This window comes from Hippocampus comes, unplaced genomic scaffold (genome assembly GCF_001891065.2).
Source record: "Hippocampus comes isolate QL1 unplaced genomic scaffold, H_comes_QL1_v1.1 scaffold249, whole genome shotgun sequence".
Taxonomy (NCBI): domain Eukaryota; kingdom Metazoa; phylum Chordata; class Actinopteri; order Syngnathiformes; family Syngnathidae; genus Hippocampus; species Hippocampus comes.
Genome location: NW_017805035.1, coordinates 1,481,990 through 1,503,284, shown reverse-complemented (window position 1 = coordinate 1,503,284; position 21,295 = coordinate 1,481,990). Strand labels below are relative to the sequence as shown.

General features: G+C 48.5%; 4 protein-coding genes and 1 long non-coding RNA gene across 12 annotated transcripts in view; 2 read left to right on the top strand and 3 right to left on the bottom strand.

The window, feature by feature from the left end:
- Nucleotides 1–197: 197 nt before the first annotated feature.
- Nucleotides 198–3,990, top strand: LOC109512152 (metaxin-1-like). Its single transcript, XM_019863683.1, has 8 exons — nt 198–317; nt 1,167–1,236; nt 1,315–1,394; nt 2,176–2,268; nt 2,355–2,537; nt 3,104–3,180; nt 3,263–3,408; nt 3,503–3,990. Exons 1-8 carry the CDS (start codon nt 237–239, stop codon nt 3,721–3,723), a joined length of 951 nt encoding a protein of 316 aa, XP_019719242.1. The 5' UTR covers nt 198–236; the 3' UTR covers nt 3,724–3,990.
- On the bottom strand, nt 3,935–7,791 carry LOC109512170 (uncharacterized). 2 transcript variants are annotated; one of them, XR_002167467.1, is made up of 3 exons: nt 7,715–7,791; nt 4,714–4,772; nt 3,935–4,604 (listed from the first exon to the last, which is right to left on the bottom strand). It is a non-coding gene; the product is annotated as an uncharacterized LOC109512170 (long non-coding RNA). The 2 variants fall into 2 exon arrangements; XR_002167466.1 differs by lacking the exon at nt 7,715–7,791 and having other exon boundaries at nt 4,714–4,960.
- thbs3a (thrombospondin 3a) lies at nt 4,274–14,197 on the top strand. 3 transcript variants are annotated; one of them, XM_019863637.1, is made up of 23 exons: nt 4,274–4,704; nt 5,958–6,152; nt 6,379–6,635; nt 7,242–7,341; nt 7,416–7,442; nt 7,521–7,603; nt 7,739–7,790; nt 7,918–8,066; nt 8,142–8,279; nt 8,864–8,938; nt 9,091–9,243; nt 9,421–9,531; nt 9,627–9,734; nt 10,845–11,004; nt 11,091–11,209; nt 11,279–11,331; nt 11,518–11,699; nt 11,777–11,955; nt 12,027–12,075; nt 12,174–12,370; nt 13,040–13,212; nt 13,318–13,457; nt 13,993–14,197. In XM_019863637.1, the coding sequence occupies exons 1-23, from the start codon at nt 4,293–4,295 to the stop codon at nt 14,052–14,054; spliced, it is 3,174 nt and encodes a 1,057-aa protein (XP_019719196.1). In that variant the 5' UTR covers nt 4,274–4,292; the 3' UTR covers nt 14,055–14,197. The 3 variants fall into 3 exon arrangements, with proteins under 3 accessions (XP_019719196.1, XP_019719195.1, XP_019719197.1); XM_019863636.1 differs by having other exon boundaries at nt 7,903–8,066; XM_019863638.1 differs by lacking the exon at nt 4,274–4,704 and having other exon boundaries at nt 5,849–6,152; nt 7,903–8,066.
- LOC109512156 (CD82 antigen-like) lies at nt 14,146–17,626 on the bottom strand. 2 transcript variants are annotated; one of them, XR_002167464.1, is made up of 9 exons: nt 17,208–17,626; nt 17,070–17,148; nt 16,863–16,975; nt 15,858–15,932; nt 15,695–15,790; nt 15,258–15,458; nt 15,095–15,178; nt 14,875–15,033; nt 14,146–14,597 (listed from the first exon to the last, which is right to left on the bottom strand). XR_002167464.1 is itself a non-coding variant. In XM_019863688.1 (8 exons), exons 1-8 carry the CDS (start codon nt 17,271–17,273, stop codon nt 14,941–14,943), a joined length of 807 nt encoding a protein of 268 aa, XP_019719247.1. In that variant the 5' UTR covers nt 17,274–17,626; the 3' UTR covers nt 14,740–14,940. The 2 variants fall into 2 exon arrangements, 1 of the variants encoding a protein (XP_019719247.1); XM_019863688.1 differs by lacking the exon at nt 14,146–14,597 and having other exon boundaries at nt 14,740–15,033.
- Nucleotides 17,627–19,361: 1,735 nt separating this feature from the next.
- Nucleotides 19,362–21,295, bottom strand: part of chtopb (chromatin target of PRMT1b) — a 4,024-nt gene continuing 2,090 nt past the window's right edge. For all 4 annotated transcript variants that reach the window (XM_019863696.1, XM_019863697.1, XM_019863694.1 and 1 more), the window contains exons 3-5: nt 20,984–21,086; nt 20,218–20,374; nt 19,362–19,813 (exon numbers count right to left, since the gene is read on the bottom strand). In XM_019863696.1, coding sequence (XP_019719255.1) covers nt 19,524–19,813; nt 20,218–20,374; nt 20,984–21,086 — 550 coding nt within the window. In that variant the 3' untranslated portion in view covers nt 19,362–19,523. The remainder of the gene's footprint in view (nt 19,814–20,217; nt 20,375–20,983; nt 21,087–21,295) is intronic.

The window sequence follows — 21,295 nt, the reverse complement described above, 5'->3', positions numbered from 1 at the left end:
ATTTCATGTCCTTCTACAAACAGACACAGACAAACTCACAGATAAACAAGCACAACACAAACGGGCGCGCACACATACTGACCAATCCCTGGGTGGACGGGCAGGTACAAGTTGACAAACAGAGGGACACAAAACGCAATTGACTTTCTCCTTATTCTACGTCGGCAGCTTGTTTTTCACTTTTACTTTGTTGGGCACAAGTAGGAAGCAGTTACTCATTTCCGGTAGGGGGCAAGATGGCGGCGCCCGATGAGCTGTTCGTGTGGGAAGGAGATTGGGGTCTGCCGTCCGTCAACAGCGACTGCTTGGTGCTTCTGGTCGGTTCCTTTTTGATTTTGGGGTCGTTTTGTGTTTGACGTTAGTTGCGTTTTGTGGCGGCGGCGTTCACGATGCCATGTTTGCATGCTAACGAGAAGAGACGGGATATACTCGGCGGTGCGACGGAACAAACAAGTGCATGATGTCAAGACTGCACGTCAGAGGGCGACGTGAATTTATAAGCAACTTCCTCCAACTATTGTTTTATTTTAATTGAGCCTTTTTTTTAACCAGGTAAGCCAATTAACAAATTCTCGTTTATGTTGTCGATCTGGCTGCAAGACAGCAGAGTAAAACAAAATAAATATAAATGCATACGTCTTACTATACAATGTGTGGAAATTACATATTTACACATGACATCACAGTATATCGTCACGCTAACTGCCTCATTCACTTTTTTTTTTAACCACAGTCAGATATTTTCAGGAAATGATGACTCCATACTTTAGTGCAGTTCCAAAAATGCCCATCTCAAAGACAAACGATGAGTTAGGGATTTGTTATTAGCATGACGATGTGATTAATAAAAGATTCATAAAAGCCCAAAAACAGGTGCACCTTTTTTTAACAGTGTCCCTTTCAACGATAGACTATTTGAGCTAGTTGGAATCCATCCATTTTCTAATCTACTTATCATAACAAGGGTCTCGGGCGTGCTGGAGCCTTTTCCAGTTGTCTTCGGGCTGGGCGGGGGAGGGGGTACACCCTGATGTGGTTGCCAGCCACTCACAGGGCACACAGACACAAACAACCATTTGCGCTTGCAATCACACCTAGGGACAATTTCGTCGTGTTTTTAGATGATGGCGTGTGTTTGTAAATGTTGTGCCGTGTGTTCCTGACAGGCGTACGCTCAATTTTCCGGCGCTCCCCTCAAAGTTCACAAGGTGTGCAACCCGTGGAGATGTCCTGGAGGTGAGAGAGAGAGAGACTCCTTCTAACTCCCACGCCTGCCGACAGAGGGCGCCACCTCACCTCTTCTTTACCTTTTAGGTGCCATTCCCGCGCTGAGGACCGCCCACAAGGAGGCGCTGTGGCGACCCTCTGACATCATCATCCACCTACGAAAACAGGCACGTAACAAAACACGTCCCGTAATAATGGCACTGCGGCGATTTCGACGTTATTCAGGTCAGCAGCAAGTCATGCATGAAATGTTGTCATATCCGCAACAATGATTGCTGTTCCAAAGAAGTCAGAATATTAGAAACGGTTATATGACACACTCCAGTTTTAGATGCACGATGATAAGAATATATGGTTCCATTATTATATCTTTGTCATTCAAAAGCCAACATCAGTATCTTCACAGTGTATAATACATACAATGCTATGAAAAAGTCATTTTCCCATTTCTATTTTTTTTTTTTTGCATTGTTTCCCTTCCTTGAATGTGTAAGATCCTCAAACAAATGTAAAGTCCCAACTGTAAATGTGGCCTTTCTTTCCATCAGACAGATGTTGAGGGCTTTTCAAGATGTTTTTTTTTGTTTTCAAGAATGTCAGACGTCTTGGAAGAGGTTCTGGTGACATTTTCCTGCCGTTTCTCTTTCTTCATAGTGGTTCTGACCCACATTTTCCTCATCAGACCCCCCACCCCCACCCACCCCAACGCACCAATACTTCTCCTGGCAGCTGGAAGTCATTAACCAGCATGCTCGTAACATAAGTAGGGATGTGGGTGGGTGCGATTTTGTTGATCACATGCACTTCGAGGTGAATCCATCCCATTATGAGAGCAGCCATGTGTCCCGAGCGTAGCGAGGTGACTCAGAGGGGAAAAGCACATGTTGGTTGTTGATGGTGTTGTCATGACAATCTCGATTCTTCTTTTTTTTCGGTGTCCTTTTTCAGAAGTACAACGCAGACTTTGACCTCTCGGCCAAGGAGGCCGCAGACAGCCTCGCCTTCATTGCACTCATCCAACAGAAGCTCACGCCGGCCGTGGTGCGTACGTGTGTGCATGTGTGTGCCTGTCTGTGTGTGTGTGTGTGTATACATGCGTGTGACAATTTTCGACTTGTGCGTTGTAGTTATACGCACTGTGGGTGGAGCCCAAAAACTATGTGGAGGTGACGCGGCGCTGGTACGCTGAGCACATGTCCTTCCCGCTCAGCTTGTTCCTGCCGGGCCGCATGCAGCGCCACCAGCTGGATACACTGCGGCTGCTGCGAGGGGATGCCAGCCTGGAGGCTAGCGAGGAGCTGGAGAAGGAGGTGAGCAACGTCCACGCGGGCGTCTTGCCGCAGCACTTTCCAGCCTCTTGTATATTCGTGGAAAAACTTATGCAATGGAACATCATCATCAGCAGCGGCAGCAGCAGACGTTTGTCTTTTTCTCACTTGGCCCCCACGTGGCCGTCAGCTCGCTCTTTTAAAAAAAGGCTGTGCTAGCTTGCTAGCCAAGATGAAGCAGCACTGCCTGTTAGCATGTAGCACAGGACGCATTTTGTTTTATTTGCTTTGGAAGTCAAGTCAATTTTCTTGGCGAGTCTGGAAGGCCTTCAGATAAATCTAGCCCATGACCCGCCCACCACAACTTCAACTTATGTGATTTTCTCGCGAAACTATTTGTTGATTAACTTGATCATCTATAAATTGTTGCATGTCCAGCAGCTTGTTTGGAAAACTTGTCCATGTGCAAAACCTGAAAAATAGAAAGGAAGCAAAAGAATCACTTCAAGTTTGGAAATGTGGACAATATGGCCGCTTGTATTGAAAGAGCACATGGCCGAGATGATGATGCCTGATGATGATGAAGGTGATCGTATTTTGCCTTCCAGTTGTACGGCGACGCCACCGACTGCATGGACCTGCTGGCGCAACGACTCGGAACGCAAAAGTTCTTCTTTGGAGACTCGTGAGTCCATCACTGCTACGATCAACATCGTTTACTGTGATGACTTTCATGAAGGCCAATAATATACGCGCATGTTCCCCAGGCCTTCGTCTCTCGACGCATTTGTGTTCGGCTGGCTGGCTCCAATCCTCAAGTGCAAACTTCCCAACGGGAAACTGCAGCAGCATCTCAAGTCTCTGGACAACCTGCATGCGTTTTGCGCCAACATCCTGCTCATCTACTTCCCCAGTCAGGACACGCCCCACCTCTGTACGTTCCATGACCGCTCGCGTCGGCAACGCCGCTGACCGCCGCACCTGTTTTTCTTTTTACCCATCCACAGATAACAGCGCTCCCCGGTCTGGCCGCTCGGACGAGTGCCGGGACCCCGAGCACGTGCCCAACCGACGCACCAAGCAGTTCCTGTCCGCGCTGGCGGCGCTGGGCGCCATGTTGTCCTACGCCTTGCTCACCGGCATGGTGTCTGTCCAGCATGGCCACAAGGGGGCGGTGGAGCACAGCGGACTTTCGCACCCCCACCAAGACGATGACGAAGACGACTGAATTCAGCAACCGCTTTGGGATTTTCCTCACGTTTCCTTCGCATTTGGCAGCTGTGTTTTGTCTGCCTTTCTTCCATATTTCACTTCATCCACCTTTCTTGGGTTTCCTCTTTTTCTTTGTTGTTTCATCCATGCTTTCCTCCGACCTTCCTTCCTGCTTCCTTCATGTGGACACGGGAATGGCCATGAATTAAAAAAAGTAATTTTTTAAAATTTTTTTTGCTTTTTGAAATATTGACAATAAAGCTCATGAGAGCTCCGCCCATCAGTCTGGACTCCAGCTGCACTGCATGACACCAAAGCTGAGGAATGTGTGTGTGTGTGTTTAAACTAGATAATCTGGAAGTAGTTTGCTGTTGAGCTTTATGTTGTTAGGTGATGAAATAAAGGCCTCGGCCCATGCTGAGAACACTGTTATTATGGCAACAATGGTTTACAACAAACACACGTTTTCACTACAACGGGCGCACACACACACACCACACACACACACACACACGCTTCGTGGGGAGCCCTCGAGTTGAAGTCGAGTTGACCTCTCAACTCTGTGGTTGAAAACGTAGTCACGTGATGAAGATGCACTACATACTACAGCGAGTAACGTCATCGGACTATATTTTTCCTCTGTTGCCCGCATACATACACACAAAAAAAGACTTGGTCGTCGTGACGTCATGTTTTCCAGCCTGGGCCGGCGCGCGCGGAGCACTCCGGGCCGCTACTGGGTCTTTTTCCATTTTTTTTTTTGTTTTTCTGCGTCCGCGGCGCGTGTGGGCCCGCCCTCTTTCCCGTCCGTTCCTGACTTCCGGCCGGCCACGCGCTCCCGCCACTGTGGTACGCGCGCCCGCGGCTGGTCGGCGTCAGAGCGCGCCTGTCTGTGAGCTGGAGAGGATGAAAATGATGACGATGAAGATGGAGATGATGACGTTTGTGCTGTCAGTGATTTTGCTGAGCACCGCGGCACAACTTCCAGAGCAGCAAGGTAACACACCTTTCACCTTTCGCTCTTCGTCTTCATCACTTCAAGTTCTTCCTCTCACACGTCACTAACTTGATTGACAGCAGGGATTTAGGGGGCGGGGGGTTGGGGGAACACAAAAGATGTTAAGCATGCATTTCATCAGGGCTTCTCAAACGTTTGACAACAAGTAGCATCTCCAAAAATTGTGGCTCTCCACCAAAAACTACCGAAAATTATTGAATGAAGAATGTTTCTTTTATTTTTAAAGTAGAGCTATCCACTACAAAACTACGAACCTCTCAACTTACAGAATCATATTGCTGCCACAAAAGGAAAAAAAAAGTTCAACATCACATTGGGATATAAATGAAATGTTCGAATGTGAAAAGTTTCGTTGGGACCTCTTGCGAGTTCCTTGCTGCGTCACTATGCTGCTCTTTGATAATATTATCCATCAATATATCAACAAATAAGGCCAAGTGTTACAAAAGACGACATGCATGTACCTACATCAGACTACGACAGTCATCTGAAGCGGACTGCATTGCTTTGTTTTGGGTTTGCCCAATGCTGAAGTCAAACTTAACATGTTTTAATGTGATAACTGGTGACGTTGTAGTGTCAAATGTATCACGCTATAGAATGGGACATTCAACATTTTTCTTGTTGAACAGGAATGTGCTTCCGTAGTGTAGCACATAAATGTGAATTTAAAAAAACGTTTTTTTTTGTTTTTTTTTTGTAAAACGAGCAGCTCAAGATCAAATGCAAATGTGTTCTTAAAAGTGGACGAAAACAGAATTCTACTTTCAAAATGTAATGGACTTGAGACAAAAACAGACTGTGCATTTCTAAAAGCTTCGTTACAATATTTGTAAATATTTAAATGTAAAATATTTTATTTGATTGCATTTCACGTTTTAGAAGAAAACGCAGACTTTTTCTTTCGGGGAACAGTGGGTGAGGATTCTTTTTCGTACCACGAGAGGGAGCCCACGGACCAGCACCACTCTGACAATCACCGCACACTACATCAAACAAACTGTTCACCGAACGTCACTCGTATGGTATACAAAACTTTGAACCAATGATTTTGAAAGCCAACGCGACAAGCCGGGACGAGTGAAATGATTGTAAATGTTGTTCTGACAATGCGAGCCCGCCAATAAATCGATTTGAAGAAGCCACGATCCACGGGGGCAGCAGATCCGGCTCGCGACGATGACGTTGCCGAGCGGCAGCATCCCCAAGGTAACCGTCCCGTCTCCTGTCAGTGATGGACGTGCTGAGCGCTCACGACTCCAAGCGTGCGGGCGAGTTTTGGGGCAGTCTGAGCGCACCGGCCGATCTCTACGTTGCGGCGGCCGTTCGCCTGCCGCCCAAGGCGGGCGGCGTCCTCCTCGGCGTGTACGGCAAGCACGACAACAGGAAGTACCTGGAAGTCGCCGTCGTGGCCAAGATCAACAAAGGTGCCCAGCCACTTGCTCATTTATTCGTCACCACTTCTTGTTTTTCTTGACAGCACTTCCTGTTTATTTTAACCACTTCTTTCTCTTCAGGCCACTCCCTGTTAGTCGTAAACAATTCGAATTTGACTTCCTGTTTGTCTTAAGCACTTTCTTTTTGTCTTGATGACTTCCTGGTTGTTTTGAGACAACTTTGTATTTGTCCTGATCACTTCCTGTGTGCACGCAGTGTCGCTCCGCTTCTGGCGTGCATCCGACGGTAAGGTTCACACGGTGAACCTGGCGAACGCCAACGTGTCGGACGGACGCCGCCATTCACTGGTGTTGCGCCTGGGTGACCTGCAACGCGCCAGCGTGAGAGCCGAGCTCTACGTGGACTGCCGATTGGCCGACGCGATGGAGGGCGTGCCCCGCCTGGCTCCCCTCCCCTGGGAGGCGGAAGCCGTGGAGATCCGACACGGACAGAAGGCGTACGCACGCGCGCAGGTACACCTGGCCACGCCTCTTAGCGGCTCTGCATGAATATTCATGAGACCATGTGACCAAAGCTCCGTGTCCGTGATATGAAGCTGTCCGTCATCATATCGCGTTTCATTCTTAGCGGTCTCGCATATTAGTTAACGTGAGTTAACAAGATTAACATTCATTTCCTGCCTCCCACATCACTCACCAGGCCAGGCCACGCCTCTTAAAGCCACATGCCCCTTTTGACACAGAGTTGAGCCACTTTGCTGCGTTTTATTTTATTTTTTCAAATAGCCTCGCTTAAAAATGAGGATACCGAGTCATTTTTGTTGACAAAACTTTTCGGTTTGGCATTGGTACAGAAATTTGGTGCATTACTAATGAAGACGTCGGTGGCCGGACATTTGATCCATAGTTTGATGAATTATTTTATTCGTCACAGACGAGCAAGTTGTACAATGCCACGTCACTACTCTACAGTGCGTGGCTAGCCTTTGCTAATTTCACCGAGATTAGGCTTGCCTAGTCCGTAACAAATAGCAGGACCACTGTATCATGACTGAACAGCGGGGAATGAGTAGTGATTGGGGAATGACGAATGACATTGGCCGGCTGTTTCCGGGTCAGGGTGCCGTGGAGTCCCTGCGAGTGGCGCTAGGGGGCAGTCTGGCCCAAGCCGGCGCCCTGGTTGACTGTCCCTTTCAACGTGACTCCGCCCATAACTTAGGTGAGTGACCCGTCCCCGGTAGGTCACATGACTCCCGACTGCCGTTCTTGAACCGTAACGTTTTATGTCTGCAGCGAGTGGCGAACTGCACGCCATCCTGGGTGAGTGCGTCCAATCCGTAAACGATCGCTTTGAACGCTGATGATGTCATCTGGTGACTCAGCTTTACTTCCTGTCAGCTGACCACGCCAAAGCGCTGATTGGTCAGATGGTCCTCTTCAATCAGATGCTGGGCGAACTACGACAGGATTTCAAGGAGCAGGTGATGTGCACACTCACACAAATACATACACTTACACATATGTACATGCACACATACACATGTTCACACATATACAGGCATAACAAACACACATTTTTTTTCATTACTCACGTGAACAAATCCACATGCATCCAGGTGAAGGAGATGTCTTTGCTGAGGAACACCATCCTGGAGTGTCAAGTTTGCGGTGAGTGTGATGTTGTGAGCGTGCTCCATCTGACCCGACTGAAGCTGTGTGTGTGTGTGTGTGTGTGTGTGTGTGTGTGTGTGTGTGTGTGCGTGCGTGCGTGCATCCTCAGGCTATCACGAGGCACGCTCTCACGAGGCGCGCTCTCGCTGCTCACCCAACCCGTGCCACCCTGGAGTGGCCTGCATGGAAAGCCCTCATTTCCCGGGCTTCACGTGTGGCCCGTGCCCGCCCGGCACCGTCGGAAACGGGACGCACTGTCATGACGTGGATGAGGTTAGTGATCACGCACGCACATTGCACACGTAGGACAATGCGAGCAAGTGACGATGCCATCCCTACGCGGACCAGTGCGAGGCACAGCCGTGCTTCTGGCCGTCGGCGTGTGTCAACACGGATGGCGGCTTCCGATGTGGCCCGTGTCCTCCCGGCCTGCGGGGGCCGCCACTCGCCGGGACTGGACTGCGCTACGCCAAGACACACAAGCAGGTCGCGCATACACATGCATAAACAAACACACATACCCACAGTGAGTCTTTGTGATAGTGTGTGTGTGTGTGTGTGTGCGCATGCATGTGTTTGTTGTGTGCGTGTGCGTGTGTGTGTGTGCATGTGTCTGTGCACATTGGCTTTTGTTTGAGTGTTTTGTGTGCATTGGGTCAACTATTGTTGTGTATTTCTGTTAGCGTGTACACATGTACGTGTGGTTACATGTGTTTGGGGACATTTGTGTGTGCATTTGTGTATCTATGTGTGTAAGTTTGTGCAGAAGTGCATGTGTCTGTTTTGGTATTTTTGAAAATGTTTTGTCTGAATTTTATTGTGTGTTTGTGTATTCATGTTAGTGTGTTTATGTTTGCGTATTATTGTGTTTACACGTGTACCATGGATGTGTACACGTGTGTTTTTTCTGTGTCTTTTTGTGTGTCTCTTGTTTAGTGTTCGCACGTGAAGTTTGCCTGTGCGAATGTATTTATCTGTGTGCAAGCATGTTTCTGTATGTTATGCTGTGTTTGTAAATGCGTACATGTATTTGTGCATATCTGTGCGTGCATGTGTGTTGTTTTTATCAGGAATGTGTGGACATGGACGAGTGCGTGGAGCTTCCCAACGCCTGCGTGCAAAACTCGGTTTGCACCAACACAGAGGTGAGTTGCTGCTGACAAGCCCCGCCCCCTCCCAACGTATCTGTGAAAAGTGATGTCCTGCCTGAACGGACAAGGCTTTTGACAGCACTGCACGCGTCCTTGACATTGTCCAACATCGTCAGTGTTGTTGTGTCTCGTTTGGCTCGGGTTAGGGATCGTTCCTGTGTGGCGCTTGTAAAGCGGGTTACATTGGCAACCAAACTGTAGGCTGCTTCCCCAGCAATTCGTGCGCCACCTTGTCCTACAACCCCTGTGATACCCACGCTCACTGCAACATGGAGAGGAACGGCATCCCATCCTGCACGGTGACACACGCATGCACACCCACACAAACAAGATCCATGTACGTCCTGTTTCTCACTTTGTGCTGACGTGTGTGTGTGTGTGTGTGTGTATGTGTGTGCGCGTGTGTGTGTGTGTGTGTGTGTGTGTGCGCGTGTGTGTGTGTGTGTGTGTGTGTGTGTGTGTGTGTGTGTGTGTAGTGTAATGTGGGTTGGGCGGGTAACGGCAACACGTGCAGTGTGGACACAGACCTGGATGGTTACCCTGACCGCTCGCTACCCTGCTTGGACAACAATAAGCACTGCAGACAGGTCCTCATCCTCCTCATCTTCCTCCTCCTCATCTCCATGTCATCAATCCTGTCACCAGTGGCGACCAATCACATGACGAGCCTCGTGTCCATCAGGACAATTGTGTGTTGACTCCTAACTCAGGTCAGGAGGACGCTGACAACGACGGTATCGGGGATCAATGTGATGATGACGCAGATGGAGATGGGATCAAAAATGTGGAGGTGTGTGTGTGTGTGTGTGTGTGTGTGTGTGTGTGTGTGTGTGTGTGTGTGTGCGCGCGTGGTCATGTGATGTGTGGTCATATGATGTATCCATGTGAAGCGTTGTCTTGGAATGGAATGCAATCCAATTTGTTGTCGTTGCACATTTCACAAGTGGAAAGCAAAGAAATTCACTTAAACAGTTCAAACCAGTTCAAGAGACATAAACAAACAATGACCAAGAAAGGGAGAGAGAAAGGGAAGCCACCCCGATTTTTTTAGATGAAAAAGAACAAAAAAGGAAGGCGGGAGGGGAACAAAAGAAACCCCAAACTACGCGCTTACAAAAGGTGGGGGGGGGGGCACAGTATGGGTTTGGATAAAAAGGAGCAAACAGACACATGAATAGAAGAGACAACAAACAACAACTTAGATACTCGCACACGTGGAAGTGGGCTAGTGGGCCGTCGGGGCGAGGGACATTACAACCCAGATGCAACACATCGCACCGAAACAAGAGAAGGAGTTGGGGGGCAGAAGTAGCTGACGATACGCATTGATAGTAAGGTTGCATTGTGTGGAGTGAGGCTGTGTGCGTAAAAATGTGTCCTCGGTCTCGGCGCCAGCTCGCCAGGTCAGATCGCCTCGTTTCTGTGGAGATGACCTCAATGTGTCCTGAACGGTGGCACTGAGGCACAGGAGGAAGGAGGGTGGGAAGGATAAAGCAATACAGCTCGAGATTCCAGTCGCCGTAAACATCCAGGAAGTATTCATTTGATTCGGGTGTGTTGGCGCAGGGAGAGGAGACATGGCAAACATTCAGGACATCGACTTTCGAGGAACGTACTGCCTCGGCAGTAAACCGCCGGCTACCCAGCTGCAAACGTTTCACCCGGACGTGCAGGCGACGCCTTTTCTGATCTTCTCGTTGTGAATATTTGCTCAATTGCATCAACAGAGCAGCTGATCAATTCCAAAATTTGGATTTTTGGAGGAAAAATATAGAAGGAGATGCTTGTGTGAGTTTTGAGACGAAAAGACTTTTACACCGTCACATAAACATGACATGGATTAAAGTACCGGCTCCGGTCCTGTGACAAGTTTGTTTGTTGCGTTGCGTATGTGCGACAGGACAACTGTCGTTTGGTTGCCAACAAGGACCAGCAGAATTCCGACAGCGACTCGTTCGGCGATGCGTGCGACAACTGTCCCAACGTGCCCAACAGCGAGCAGACGGACACGGACGGAAACACCAGAGGAGACGCCTGCGACCTGGACATCGACGGAGATGGTACGCGTGGCCGCTAATGGCAGGCCGACAGTGGATTCAAAATTCCACGAGACTCCTCACGTGTGTGTGTGTGTGTGTGTGTACAGGCATTCCAAACGTGCTCGATAATTGTCCCAAGGTTCCTAACCCCATGCAGACAGACAGAGATTATGACGGAATCGGGGACGCCTGTGACAGTTGTCCCGAACTCAGCAACCCGACACAAGTACACGCGCGCACTTTTTTCGATTGTGTTGTTGTGTTCTTTGCTGACTACGTTTTTTTTTTTTTTCAGACCGACATCGACAACGACTTAGTGGGAGACATTTGTGACAACAACCACGACACGTACGACACACCCGCATGTCTTGTTTAATGAAATTCAACCGAAATCTAGCAGACGAGTCAAGTATCGGATCGAGGAAAGTAAGCATGCGAAAAACGTTTTGATTGAGGATTTAAGGGATGCACGCAAGTCAACGGCTCGAAGTCACCCGTGGAAGAGGACATGACAATGCGCTGCGTTATGTTCAGGGATGGCGACGGACACCAGGACAACCGGGACAACTGTCCCGACATTCCCAACAGCTCTCAGCTGGACTCGGATAACGACGGCCTGGGAGATGACTGCGACCAGGACGACGACAACGACGGCGTCCCGGACCACAGGGACAACTGCAGGCTCATCGGAAACCCTCACCAACAAGACTGGGACCGTAAAAACAACCGAGCACCGTCTGTGAATGTGTGCATCTTCACATGTGTTGATGTGCGTTCATGTGAATGTGTAAAGTGAACGGCATTGGTGACGTGTGCGAGTTTGACTTTGACAACGACGCGGTCCGGGACGCGCTGGACGCATGTCCCGAGAGTGCCGAGGTGACGCTGACCGACTTCCGGGCTTATCAGACGGTCGTTTTGGATCCCGAGGGCGACGCCCAGATTGACCCCAATTGGGTGGTCCTCAATCAGGTCAGGCGACACAGCTTCCTGCTGGTCAACTTCATCTTCGGGGTTCTTAGCTGACTTCCTATCCTCTCTAGGGGATGGAGATCGTCCAGACGATGAACAGCGACCCGGGCCTGGCAATTGGTAGGTTCGTCGCAGAAGCCCGTAAATCCATCGCCGTAATCATCAGCGTGATTATTGTCAATTTTGCAACACGACAACTTCCGTGTGCGTGTGCGCAGGCTACACGTCATTCAACGGCGTGGATTTTGAGGGAACTTTCCACGTGAACACGGTGACGGATGACGACTATGCCGGCATCGTGTTCTCATATCAAGACTCGTCAAGTTTCTACACCGTCATGTGGAAGCAGACGCAACAAATCTACTGGCAGACGCGACCGTTCAGCGCCATTGCAAGCCCCGCCCTGCACCTCAAGGTATTACTTCAAACCAGGGGTGTCGAACTCATTTTTGTCAAGGGCCACATTGTAGTTATAGTTTCCCTTAGGGGGGGCCGATGTGAATTTTGATTTTGATAAATGTTTAATCACCTCCACATATTACATACACAGCGCAGAACAAATTGATGGATAACTAGTTTTAAAATCAGAAGTCAAGAATAATGACTGTTATTGTGGATTATATATGACAATTTGAATTTTTCGTTCGGACTTTAGCAAGCATCATGGAATTTGACATGCTTGATTTGCTTTCACGGGCCACATAAAATGATGTGGCGGGCCAGATCTGGTCCCCGGGCCTTGACTTTGACACCTGCTCTAAACTATACTCTACTTGGACTCTACTGTTATTTTCACACCATTCTTTTTACGCTGACTTCACACAGACTCTGTTCTGCCTTTACTCTATTTTGACTGTACTCTGATTACGCTAACCTTGACTTACCGTTAACTCTTTTGTCAGTCAACTATGACTCGATTTTGGCTCCTCCCTTCGGACTCTGTTGAGTTTGAAACAAATTCTGACTGCACTACTCTATACTGTCTATTTGACCCAACTAGTGTATGTGTAGTTCCGAAAGTAGTGTCCTCTAGTGTTGTACTGTTAGCGTGTTAGCATAACCCTTATGCGCGTGTGCTGGTCAGGCGGTGAAGTCGAGCACGGGTCCGGGCGAGTATTTGAGGAACGCACTGTGGCACACGGGCGACACGAATGGCGAAGCGACACTCCTGTGGAAGGATCCCAGGAATGTGGGCTGGAAGGATAAAACATCGTATCGGTGGCAGGTCAGCCACCGCCCGCAGGTCGGATACATCAGGTCAGTGTGGAACGCGGCACACCAATCAAAACGTCTTGTCATTCGTTGCAATTGGAACAGCTGTGTACTTGTGATTGTACTTGTGTGCATTGCTCTTCACTCCAGGGTTCGCCTGTTCGAGGGCTCCGACATGGTGGCCGACTCAGGTGTGGTGATTGACACCACCTTGAGGGGAGGAAGACTGGGGGTCCTCTGCTTCTCCCAGGAAAACATCATCTGGTCTAACCTGCGCTACCGCTGCAACGGTTAACGACACACGCACGCACTGTGACCCTGACCGTAGTTTAGAACTTGCTTAAAAAATAGTTTAGAACCCCACTTTGAAACCCTGAGTTTAAAACCCGACTTTGACACCCTAACCTTCGTTTAAAACCCTACTTTGAAACCCAGACTTTAGTTTAAAACCTTATTTTGATACTCTAACCTAGTTTAAAACTATGCTTTAAAACCCTTACCCCAGTTTAAACCCTACTTTGGGTAGTTTTCAACGAGCAAAAATCACACCTCTGATGAACCTCATAGGACCGAGCCCAAATTCAAAATTTGAAACCCTAACCCTAAATTAAACCAATTTAAAACCTAACCATCGTTTAAAACATTTGAAATCTTAAACCAGTTTCAAATCCTAATTTGAAACCCTAACCTTTGTTTGAAATCCTGAGACTAGTTTAAAACCCTAATTTAAAACCCTAAGACTAGTTTAAAACCCTAATTTAAAACCCTACCTACAGTTTGAAACCCTCATTCTGAAACCCTGACCGGAGTCTCTTATGCTTCCAGACACTCTTCCTGAAGACTTCCACTCTAGTGGCCAGCAGGTGGTGATGCACGTGCAAGTGTGACCGTATGTGGAGGCGGGGCCTCGGGACAGAGGCGGGGCCACACTGGAGCCATGGGCTGTCAATCAAAGGACAAACTTGAAGACAAGTGAAGTGAATGGTGTCAAGGATAAAGTTCAAAGAATAAAGCCACAGATTAAGTTTGTCATTCTTTGCATACAAATGTATGACGTCACCCATGACATCAGATGGCACAAACAATTGGGATGGCACACATTTTTCTTGACATTTTGATGAGCTCATGAGAACCCTTTGGGTGTTCACATGAAAACTTTTGATGACATCTGGTCCAGCTGTGATGATTGACATGCAAAATGGGGCAATGAGAACAGCCACTCACAAGTGAGAGGCAACGTAGCGCAGGGTCCTCGAGGGCCCCCATCCTGCATGTTTTAGACACCCCCACACCCATATACCTGATTCACACGATCAGGATGGTGACCAGGTTTCTTCAGAGCTTGTTGATGAGCTGACCACTTGAATCAGGTGTGGTGGCGGAGGGAAACATGCAGGGTCGTGGCCCTCGTGGATCACAGTTGCCCATCCCTGGTGTAGGCAGGGTATAGAAGAGGCGGAGTGGAATGGAGTCAGAGTGGGGTATCCTGGAATTTTCTACCTGCTAGAGTTCGAGGCTAAGATCCAAGGAGAATAGTCAGGAGAGTAGAGAAGGGCACAACTCCACCCAGAGTCGGCGTGGAATCAAGTCACAAGGTGCAGAAAGTGGATGCTTGGAATATTAGCTTGTGATGTCACACCTGGGCACAGGTGTAAGCTCCGCCCCTTCTTGTTTGATAATGTGACGTTCAAAAGGAACGTGGCCTACTGGATGATCTGGTGGGCAGAGTCAGCGTCGTTGCTGCTGTCCTGGGCGTGGCCTACGTGGACCGAATCAATCAGCATCATCCGTTTGATGCGTTGTCCTCACGGTGTCCCTGCGGCGAAAAGTCCTCCAGAGTTGCAGGGCCAGCGCCAGTTGCAGGACCTGGCGGGAAGCGCAAGATGACGCCAGGCGCTCGCGCCGCGTCGGCGGCCGGCCGCCTTACCTGCGCCACCATCAAGCTGATGTCCATTCCCACCACCGTCACCACGTTCTCGTGCAGCCAATCAGTGAGCAGCTCGCGGCAGCCCTGGGCGCAAACTAGCGTTAGCCTTCTTAGCGTTTACTCGTACACAAAAACACCCCGTTGAGCGAGCAGGTGCGTGCACCTGCGTGTGCGTGCAGTTTGCGAGTGCAATGGCGTGCGCGTGCGTGACGTTGGGGTCTTGCGAGCACCACGCCGTTTCCAAGTTGCGTTGAGGCGAGCCAAAACACGAACAAGGAAGCGTGCTCGTGGCGCTCGTGTTGAGCGTCTGCACGAAGGAATTCTGCAGCCAATCGGATGGGCCCGTCAGGCCGCAGCACACCTCCTGCAGGCAGAGGGCGCCGTTAAGACGTGAAGGCCTTTTCACTTCTTTTCGATGCCATCATCACAATCGAGACTTTTTGTTTTTTTTAATATGCTGAACCTATGAAGTGGATCCACACAGTTCCCAAAATGTCCACTGAAAGGTGGTGCTGGCGCGGGAAAACAATGGCCTGCGGCCCAATTGAGGCCTGCTCCTTCATTATTCCGGCCCACAGTGTGAACGAGGAAGTGACTGACGTGTTGCTGCAGGTCGTCCAGGAGGCCATCTTGCCGCCCGTCGCCCCGGTACTGGCGTATCATGTGAGCCACCGCCGCATCTGCCTTCTCCTCGATCTGCCGGCAAAGCTCGACGTTTGATTAGTGTCATGTGATGTCCACGTGCGCGCGTGAGGAGGCTCACCTGGCCTCTGCTGAGCAGCAGCAGCAGGAGCAGGCCCACGCAGCACAGGAACAGGAACAGCAGCCCCCACATGCACTGATATCACGTGAGCATCGCATGACATCTCGTGATCATCACGTGAGCGTCGTGTGACATGATATGATCATCACGTGATCATCATGTCACTTTTTGTCCTCAGCAGAACATAAGAATGCGCTGCCTTGAAATACGAGCTGAAGGCCTTCAATGAGCATGGTTGTTAGTCAAAGCGCCGCTCTCTGAAAGCATCTTTGCAGCCGCCCCAACCTCCCCCACCCAAACAAACAAACAAAAAGTTGTCACGTGCTCCCCAAAAAGAAAGCGTGCACTCTCCACTCGTAGACGTTGCCAAAGCAAACAATATTGATGTGATAAATTCCAAAATGTTTTGCCCCATTTGGGGCTTCAATTGAGTGGGCTTTTGTGCTGCTCCTTCCGCTGCGCATGCCCCGGCCACCCGGGGGCAGCATAAAATGCACATGATGCATATGAGCTCAGCTCAGCAGTATGAGACGTTCTCCACAGAGGATAAAGAAGATACGTCTGCGAGTACTGAGATATTTTCTATTTCCATGTGTTCGTGCACCGTTTGCGTCCAAATTTCTGTTGCTTAACATTTTGTGACGTTCGTTCATGGAGTTTCCCCACTATGTGTTATCATTAAGGTCAGCGGACTTTGCTAAGGGAACGCTTTGTGCTTGAAGTCGAGTAAATTTCATCCGGGAGAAGCAACAAACTGCTTGAAGGCTCATTAGGAACCAACCAGTACTCTTTGTCGAAATCGATGCAAACAAAAATAATAAAAATAAAAAATTACCCCAACAACCACTCGTATTTCAAGGCACCGCTGGATAACAATCAATAAGAATAACAACACCCTCATGCCAAGTGTGCTGTGCCATGTTATCATATGACATCACTTGATCATCTTGTGACATCACGTGAGGGTTGATGTTACTGCGTGACGTGACTATGACCGTTACTCACAATCAGCATGAGAATTGCGTTTTCCCAGCGTGCTCCTAAACACGCCACCAAGCTGGACACCATCACCAGGGTGCCAATCAACATTAGCCCCGCCCCCACAGCCTGCAGCTCATCTGGGGACACACACATCCACATCCACGTACACACACAGCGTGTGAGCATGCAAAGCGGTGAAAAGAATCCGAGAACGCGAGGTCGGCTGGTTACGGGAAGAAACGACGCCGATGAGGCTGGTGTTGTCGAAGCAGATCCAAACACCGCAACAGGCCACGCCCAATCCCAGAGTCTGCACACAGGTCAAAGGTCAGGGAACGGGGCGGCGGCAGAAGGACATCTCGGACTCACCAGAAGTAGAAAGCTCAGAAGAAGCGAGAAGAACTTGAGCACATCGGCTTTCACCTCCGACTTCATCGCCGTCACCTACACACACACACACTTCCTGATACATCCACACTTCCTGATTGCCGTGAACCTTCATCTCCGCTCAACGTGCTGACCTTTGGACGCACACACGCATACGTCACACATGGTCATTTGTAGACATATCTGTAATAAAGATATGTCCATAAAAAAAGTTCATAGGGAAGCGTGTGTGTGTCTGTGTGTACACGCCCGTGAGAATGTGCTCATGTATGCGCGAGTATTATGTATGTTGATGCGTGTGTGTGCTTTTCAGTGCATGTGCTTATGTGTCATCTAAAGGAAGCACAGTGTGTACATGTTGGGATTTGTTGTTTGACGCTCTTCAAGATTCTCGTCAAGCGTGCGCATACACACACACACACACACACTCAGACACACACACACACACGCTTTTGCAGCATGCGTGCGAGCGCATTGGTACATGTCGGGATTTGTTGCCGTGACGTTGTTGAGGAGTGTCGTCTTCATCATTTTCAGTGTGTGTGTGTGTGTGTGTGTGTGTGCCTGCGTGCGATGGCTGCGCTGCGCGTGTTGCTGTGCGTGCTGGCGACATGGCCCCGCTTGGGTAAAAGCGAGCGAGCAAGCGCACCGACCTCAAAGGTCATCTATCTCCCTTCATCGTGTTGTCGATCTTCACCCCAGCAGGAGGTCAAGACGAGAGCAAGTGGGAGGACGACCTTGTGACCCCCACGCCCGACTACTACGACTACGCGGCCACCTTTGACTACGACTACTGTAAGTACATGCACGGACACTTCGAAGTATGTGACTTGCAAGTGTCCTTTGTATTCTTTGTGTGTTGAAAGACACATTTTTTTTTTTTACAAAAGTGTCACCCCAAGTCAACTCAATTTGAAATTGGTCATATGAAAAGATGATTTGATAAGAATAATGAAGTAGGAATCGTGTATTCGACGGTGCTCATGAAACAACTTGTAAAAATGTCCCGGAATTTTAAAGTTGTTTTTGCTAAGAATATTTGGGGGAGTGTCAAAAAAAAAAAAAAAAAGCAAAAGGCTAAAAGGCTGCTGCTGACATCACGGAACATTTCAGCAAGCTTCTTAAAAGGCCAACGACGCGCTACTGACAATCTTCAATTTGACCACAAAAACGGAACAAGCCGCTGCCTGAATGACATGCGAGGCGTCGCAAAACCAAAACCACACAAAATAAAATTGAAGACGCAAGCGAGCTTCAGAAACCGCCTCTAGATGGTACCAACGCCTTTCACAACAGCTGGCCACCATCATCGCGCATTGGTTTCATCACATTTAGAGGGGACAAATGCGCCATTTTTGCCAACTTACCAAAAAAAAAAAAAAAAGTAGACAATCATGTTTTGTGCTCCTAGTTCCAGGTTTTACGAAGAGCAAATGTTAGAACTGTGATTTTTTTTTTTTTTACACTAATACTTTGAATGCAATTTTCCATGTTACATTAAACCATTGTTGGTTCTTTCGGGGATCTGCAACCGATTAATCACATTTGCATTCATTTCAATGTGCAATGCCCAATTTGAGATGCAAGCCATGCGAGTTACAAGGGCAGTTTCAGAACAAAAAGTCATGGAAGTAACTTTCTATTTTAAACTGCCATGAGTACTTTTTTTTTTTTTTTTGCTTTTCATGTGAAAAGGGAGCACAGCACCTTCAGCTGTAACAAAAGAGGATTAACGACTTGTATTTTTGCTTTCAAAAAACTCCCCTCCAAAAAAGCTTGGTCATACAAGAGAAAAACCCTCGCTGACTATTGTGTATTTTTGATGTCGTCTCCTTTTGATTTTGTGTGTAGTTACAGCAAGTTCTTCGCCAGAGCTCAAGAACAAGGTGAGCAAAGGTCATAAGGTCATGACTGTCAACAGGAAGGGTGTGAACTTTGACCTCTTCAGGCTTCAACGGCAGGACCGAGTCTGGCGCTCGTGCTGGCGACCGTTCATCTGAGGATGTGAAGAAAAGCCTCCCGGCGGACACGACCGGTCGCCTTCACTTTTGAGCGCAAAATAAAACTTGTGCACCCGTTTTTCCGTTTTGCCTTTTTTAATTCGAACGAGGGCCTGTCGCCATTCTTGGACATTCAAATTATTTTCTTTTTCGTTCAAGGAACAAACATAAAAAAAGCACTCAAGAGCAACCTAGCTATGCTAACAGGCCTGCAAGCCAACCAAGTAAATGCTAATGCTTGACACAAAGGAAAAAGCTTGGAAGCGTTTCAACTGGATGGGGCAAAGCGTGGGGAGGTTCATTCAAACCAGGACAGCGGCTGTCTGGCCTGCGCCATGTACTCATCCAGGTCGGCGTCCAGTCGCTTCTTGGACTTGGCCATGTAGTCGTCCAGCTGCGCGTCCAGTCGCTTCTTGGACTTGGACATGTAGTTGTTCAGCTGCGTGTCCAGCTGTTCTTTGGTGGGCACTTTGAAGTTGAAGCTCCCCCGCCTACGGTAAATACCGGACGCTGGTGTTCGACCCCGAGCGGCCTTTCGGAAGCTTCCCGATGTGATGAGGCAGCGCACAGCCGGCCTTCCGGTTCCTTCTGTGGAGGGAAACCAAGATTTCACTTTGACTAGCTCACTGCCGGCACCCAGGCAGGAAGGGGCGGGACTTCCAATCATATTTGGAGAAGTCGCCACTCATGTACATTACAGAATAAAAAAGACAGAACAAAAATTGTGCAGATTATTTGTCGTCTGCCAAATACGATGTTTATTCATGGACTCCGTTCATTATTTTATTTTTTTACCGCAAGTAGAGGGCTACTTTGAGGAGTTCTCGCTCTAATTGCGAGGTCGCACATGGCATCCACGTATGCAGTGAAAAATGTTCCGACAACAGTTTGGAAGCTTCATTCTGTCAAAGATTTTTTTTTTCAGAAAAGATGCTTTTCAGCACAAAAAGTGTAAAGTGTTGCCGAGGCGACCCGTGGCACCCATCACTCACTTGCTCTCGCGAGGGTGGCACGGCACCTGGCTCTCCATCTATACTTGTTCCGGAAGGACCAGAAGCCGACCCGCCGCGAGCCCAGGCGGGTCCACACGCTTCTTCGTCTGGGAGGGAGTGGAGCCGTGGGCACCAACGAGAAGCAGGCGGGCCCCACCTGGAAGACACCACACAGACATTGTTGCTAGCATAATGTGTTAGCTAGGTGCTCACTGCTTAGTCAGCATTGCTAAATTTGCCATTTCTTTACTTTCTAAATAGTAAAGAGTTTCCAAGTGTTGTAACGACATGATTTGTCAAAATATATCGATCAACGATTGTAAAGATACTGGCATATTACATTCATCCCTCGCTTTTGTACAGTAGAGTTACTTAACTGTTTCAGGAAACAGGCTTGACTGACATAGCCTACCACTGCTAGTTAGAATCAAATGGAAGCCAGAACAGGAGGTTTGGAGCAGGAAAACAGCTGCGGGTGCTCTTTCAATCGCTTTGTTAAAAACTAATAAAACACAGTCACCAAAGTACAATGTTAGCACATCTGCCGCTAACCTCGACTGACTTTGGCAAATGTTAGAACCAGAAAACCACAAAGACTGGCCAAATAGACATATTATGCAAGACCAACTTGCCCTTTTCGGTTCACACTTCAGGTGTGGGCGCAAAAGCTCCAAAGCATTTGGATGCAAAACATTCAAAAGTCACTTGGACCTAAAGTGTCACCTTGAGGAAGAAAATGAAGCCTCCTGATTGGCTGAAAGCTAACCTGTGGGTTGACTGAAGATGAGGATGCCATCAACAGGAGCACAGACTCAGGAACGGTCGCCATTTGGGGCCACATCGGTTGCCCAGCCGGCACATGAGAGAAGCTAAATCCAAAAGTGACACATTAAAAAGAGGAAAAAAAGCTTAATCATTCCAAAAGTCAGTATTTCAAAATAGGGTTATCCCGACCCAATCGACTTGCTTGGAAATTGGGGCCGATCACCTGATTTTCAGTCGATTGGTTTTGTCCAAAAAAAAAAAAAAAAAAAAAAAAAAATAGTTTTTAAAATTTGATGTTGGGGTTGGGGGGAAC

Coding starts and splice junctions, on each gene's coding strand:
- thbs3a (XM_019863636.1), top strand. CDS start 4,293: ATGAAGATGCACTACATACTACAGCGAGTAACGTCATCGGACTATATT. Junction 7,604..7,738: donor GACAGGATTTCAAGGAGCAG/GTGATGTGCACA, acceptor ACATGCATCCAG/GTGAAGGAGATGTCTTTGCT. Junction 9,735..10,844: donor ATGGGATCAAAAATGTGGAG/GTGTGTGTGTGT, acceptor TATGTGCGACAG/GACAACTGTCGTTTGGTTGC.
- LOC109512156 (XM_019863688.1), bottom strand. CDS start 17,273: ATGAAGTCGGAGGTGAAAGCCGATGTGCTCAAGTTCTTCTCGCTTCTT. Junction 15,179..15,257: donor CAAACTGCACGCACACGCAG/GTGCACGCACCT, acceptor GTTTGCGCCCAG/GGCTGCCGCGAGCTGCTCAC. Junction 15,034..15,094: donor TCAGCTTGATGGTGGCGCAG/GTAAGGCGGCCG, acceptor GCTTCCCGCCAG/GTCCTGCAACTGGCGCTGGC.
- LOC109512152 (XM_019863683.1), top strand. CDS start 237: ATGGCGGCGCCCGATGAGCTGTTCGTGTGGGAAGGAGATTGGGGTCTG. Junction 318..1,166: donor GCGACTGCTTGGTGCTTCTG/GTCGGTTCCTTT, acceptor TGTTCCTGACAG/GCGTACGCTCAATTTTCCGG. Junction 2,538..3,103: donor GCGAGGAGCTGGAGAAGGAG/GTGAGCAACGTC, acceptor TTTGCCTTCCAG/TTGTACGGCGACGCCACCGA.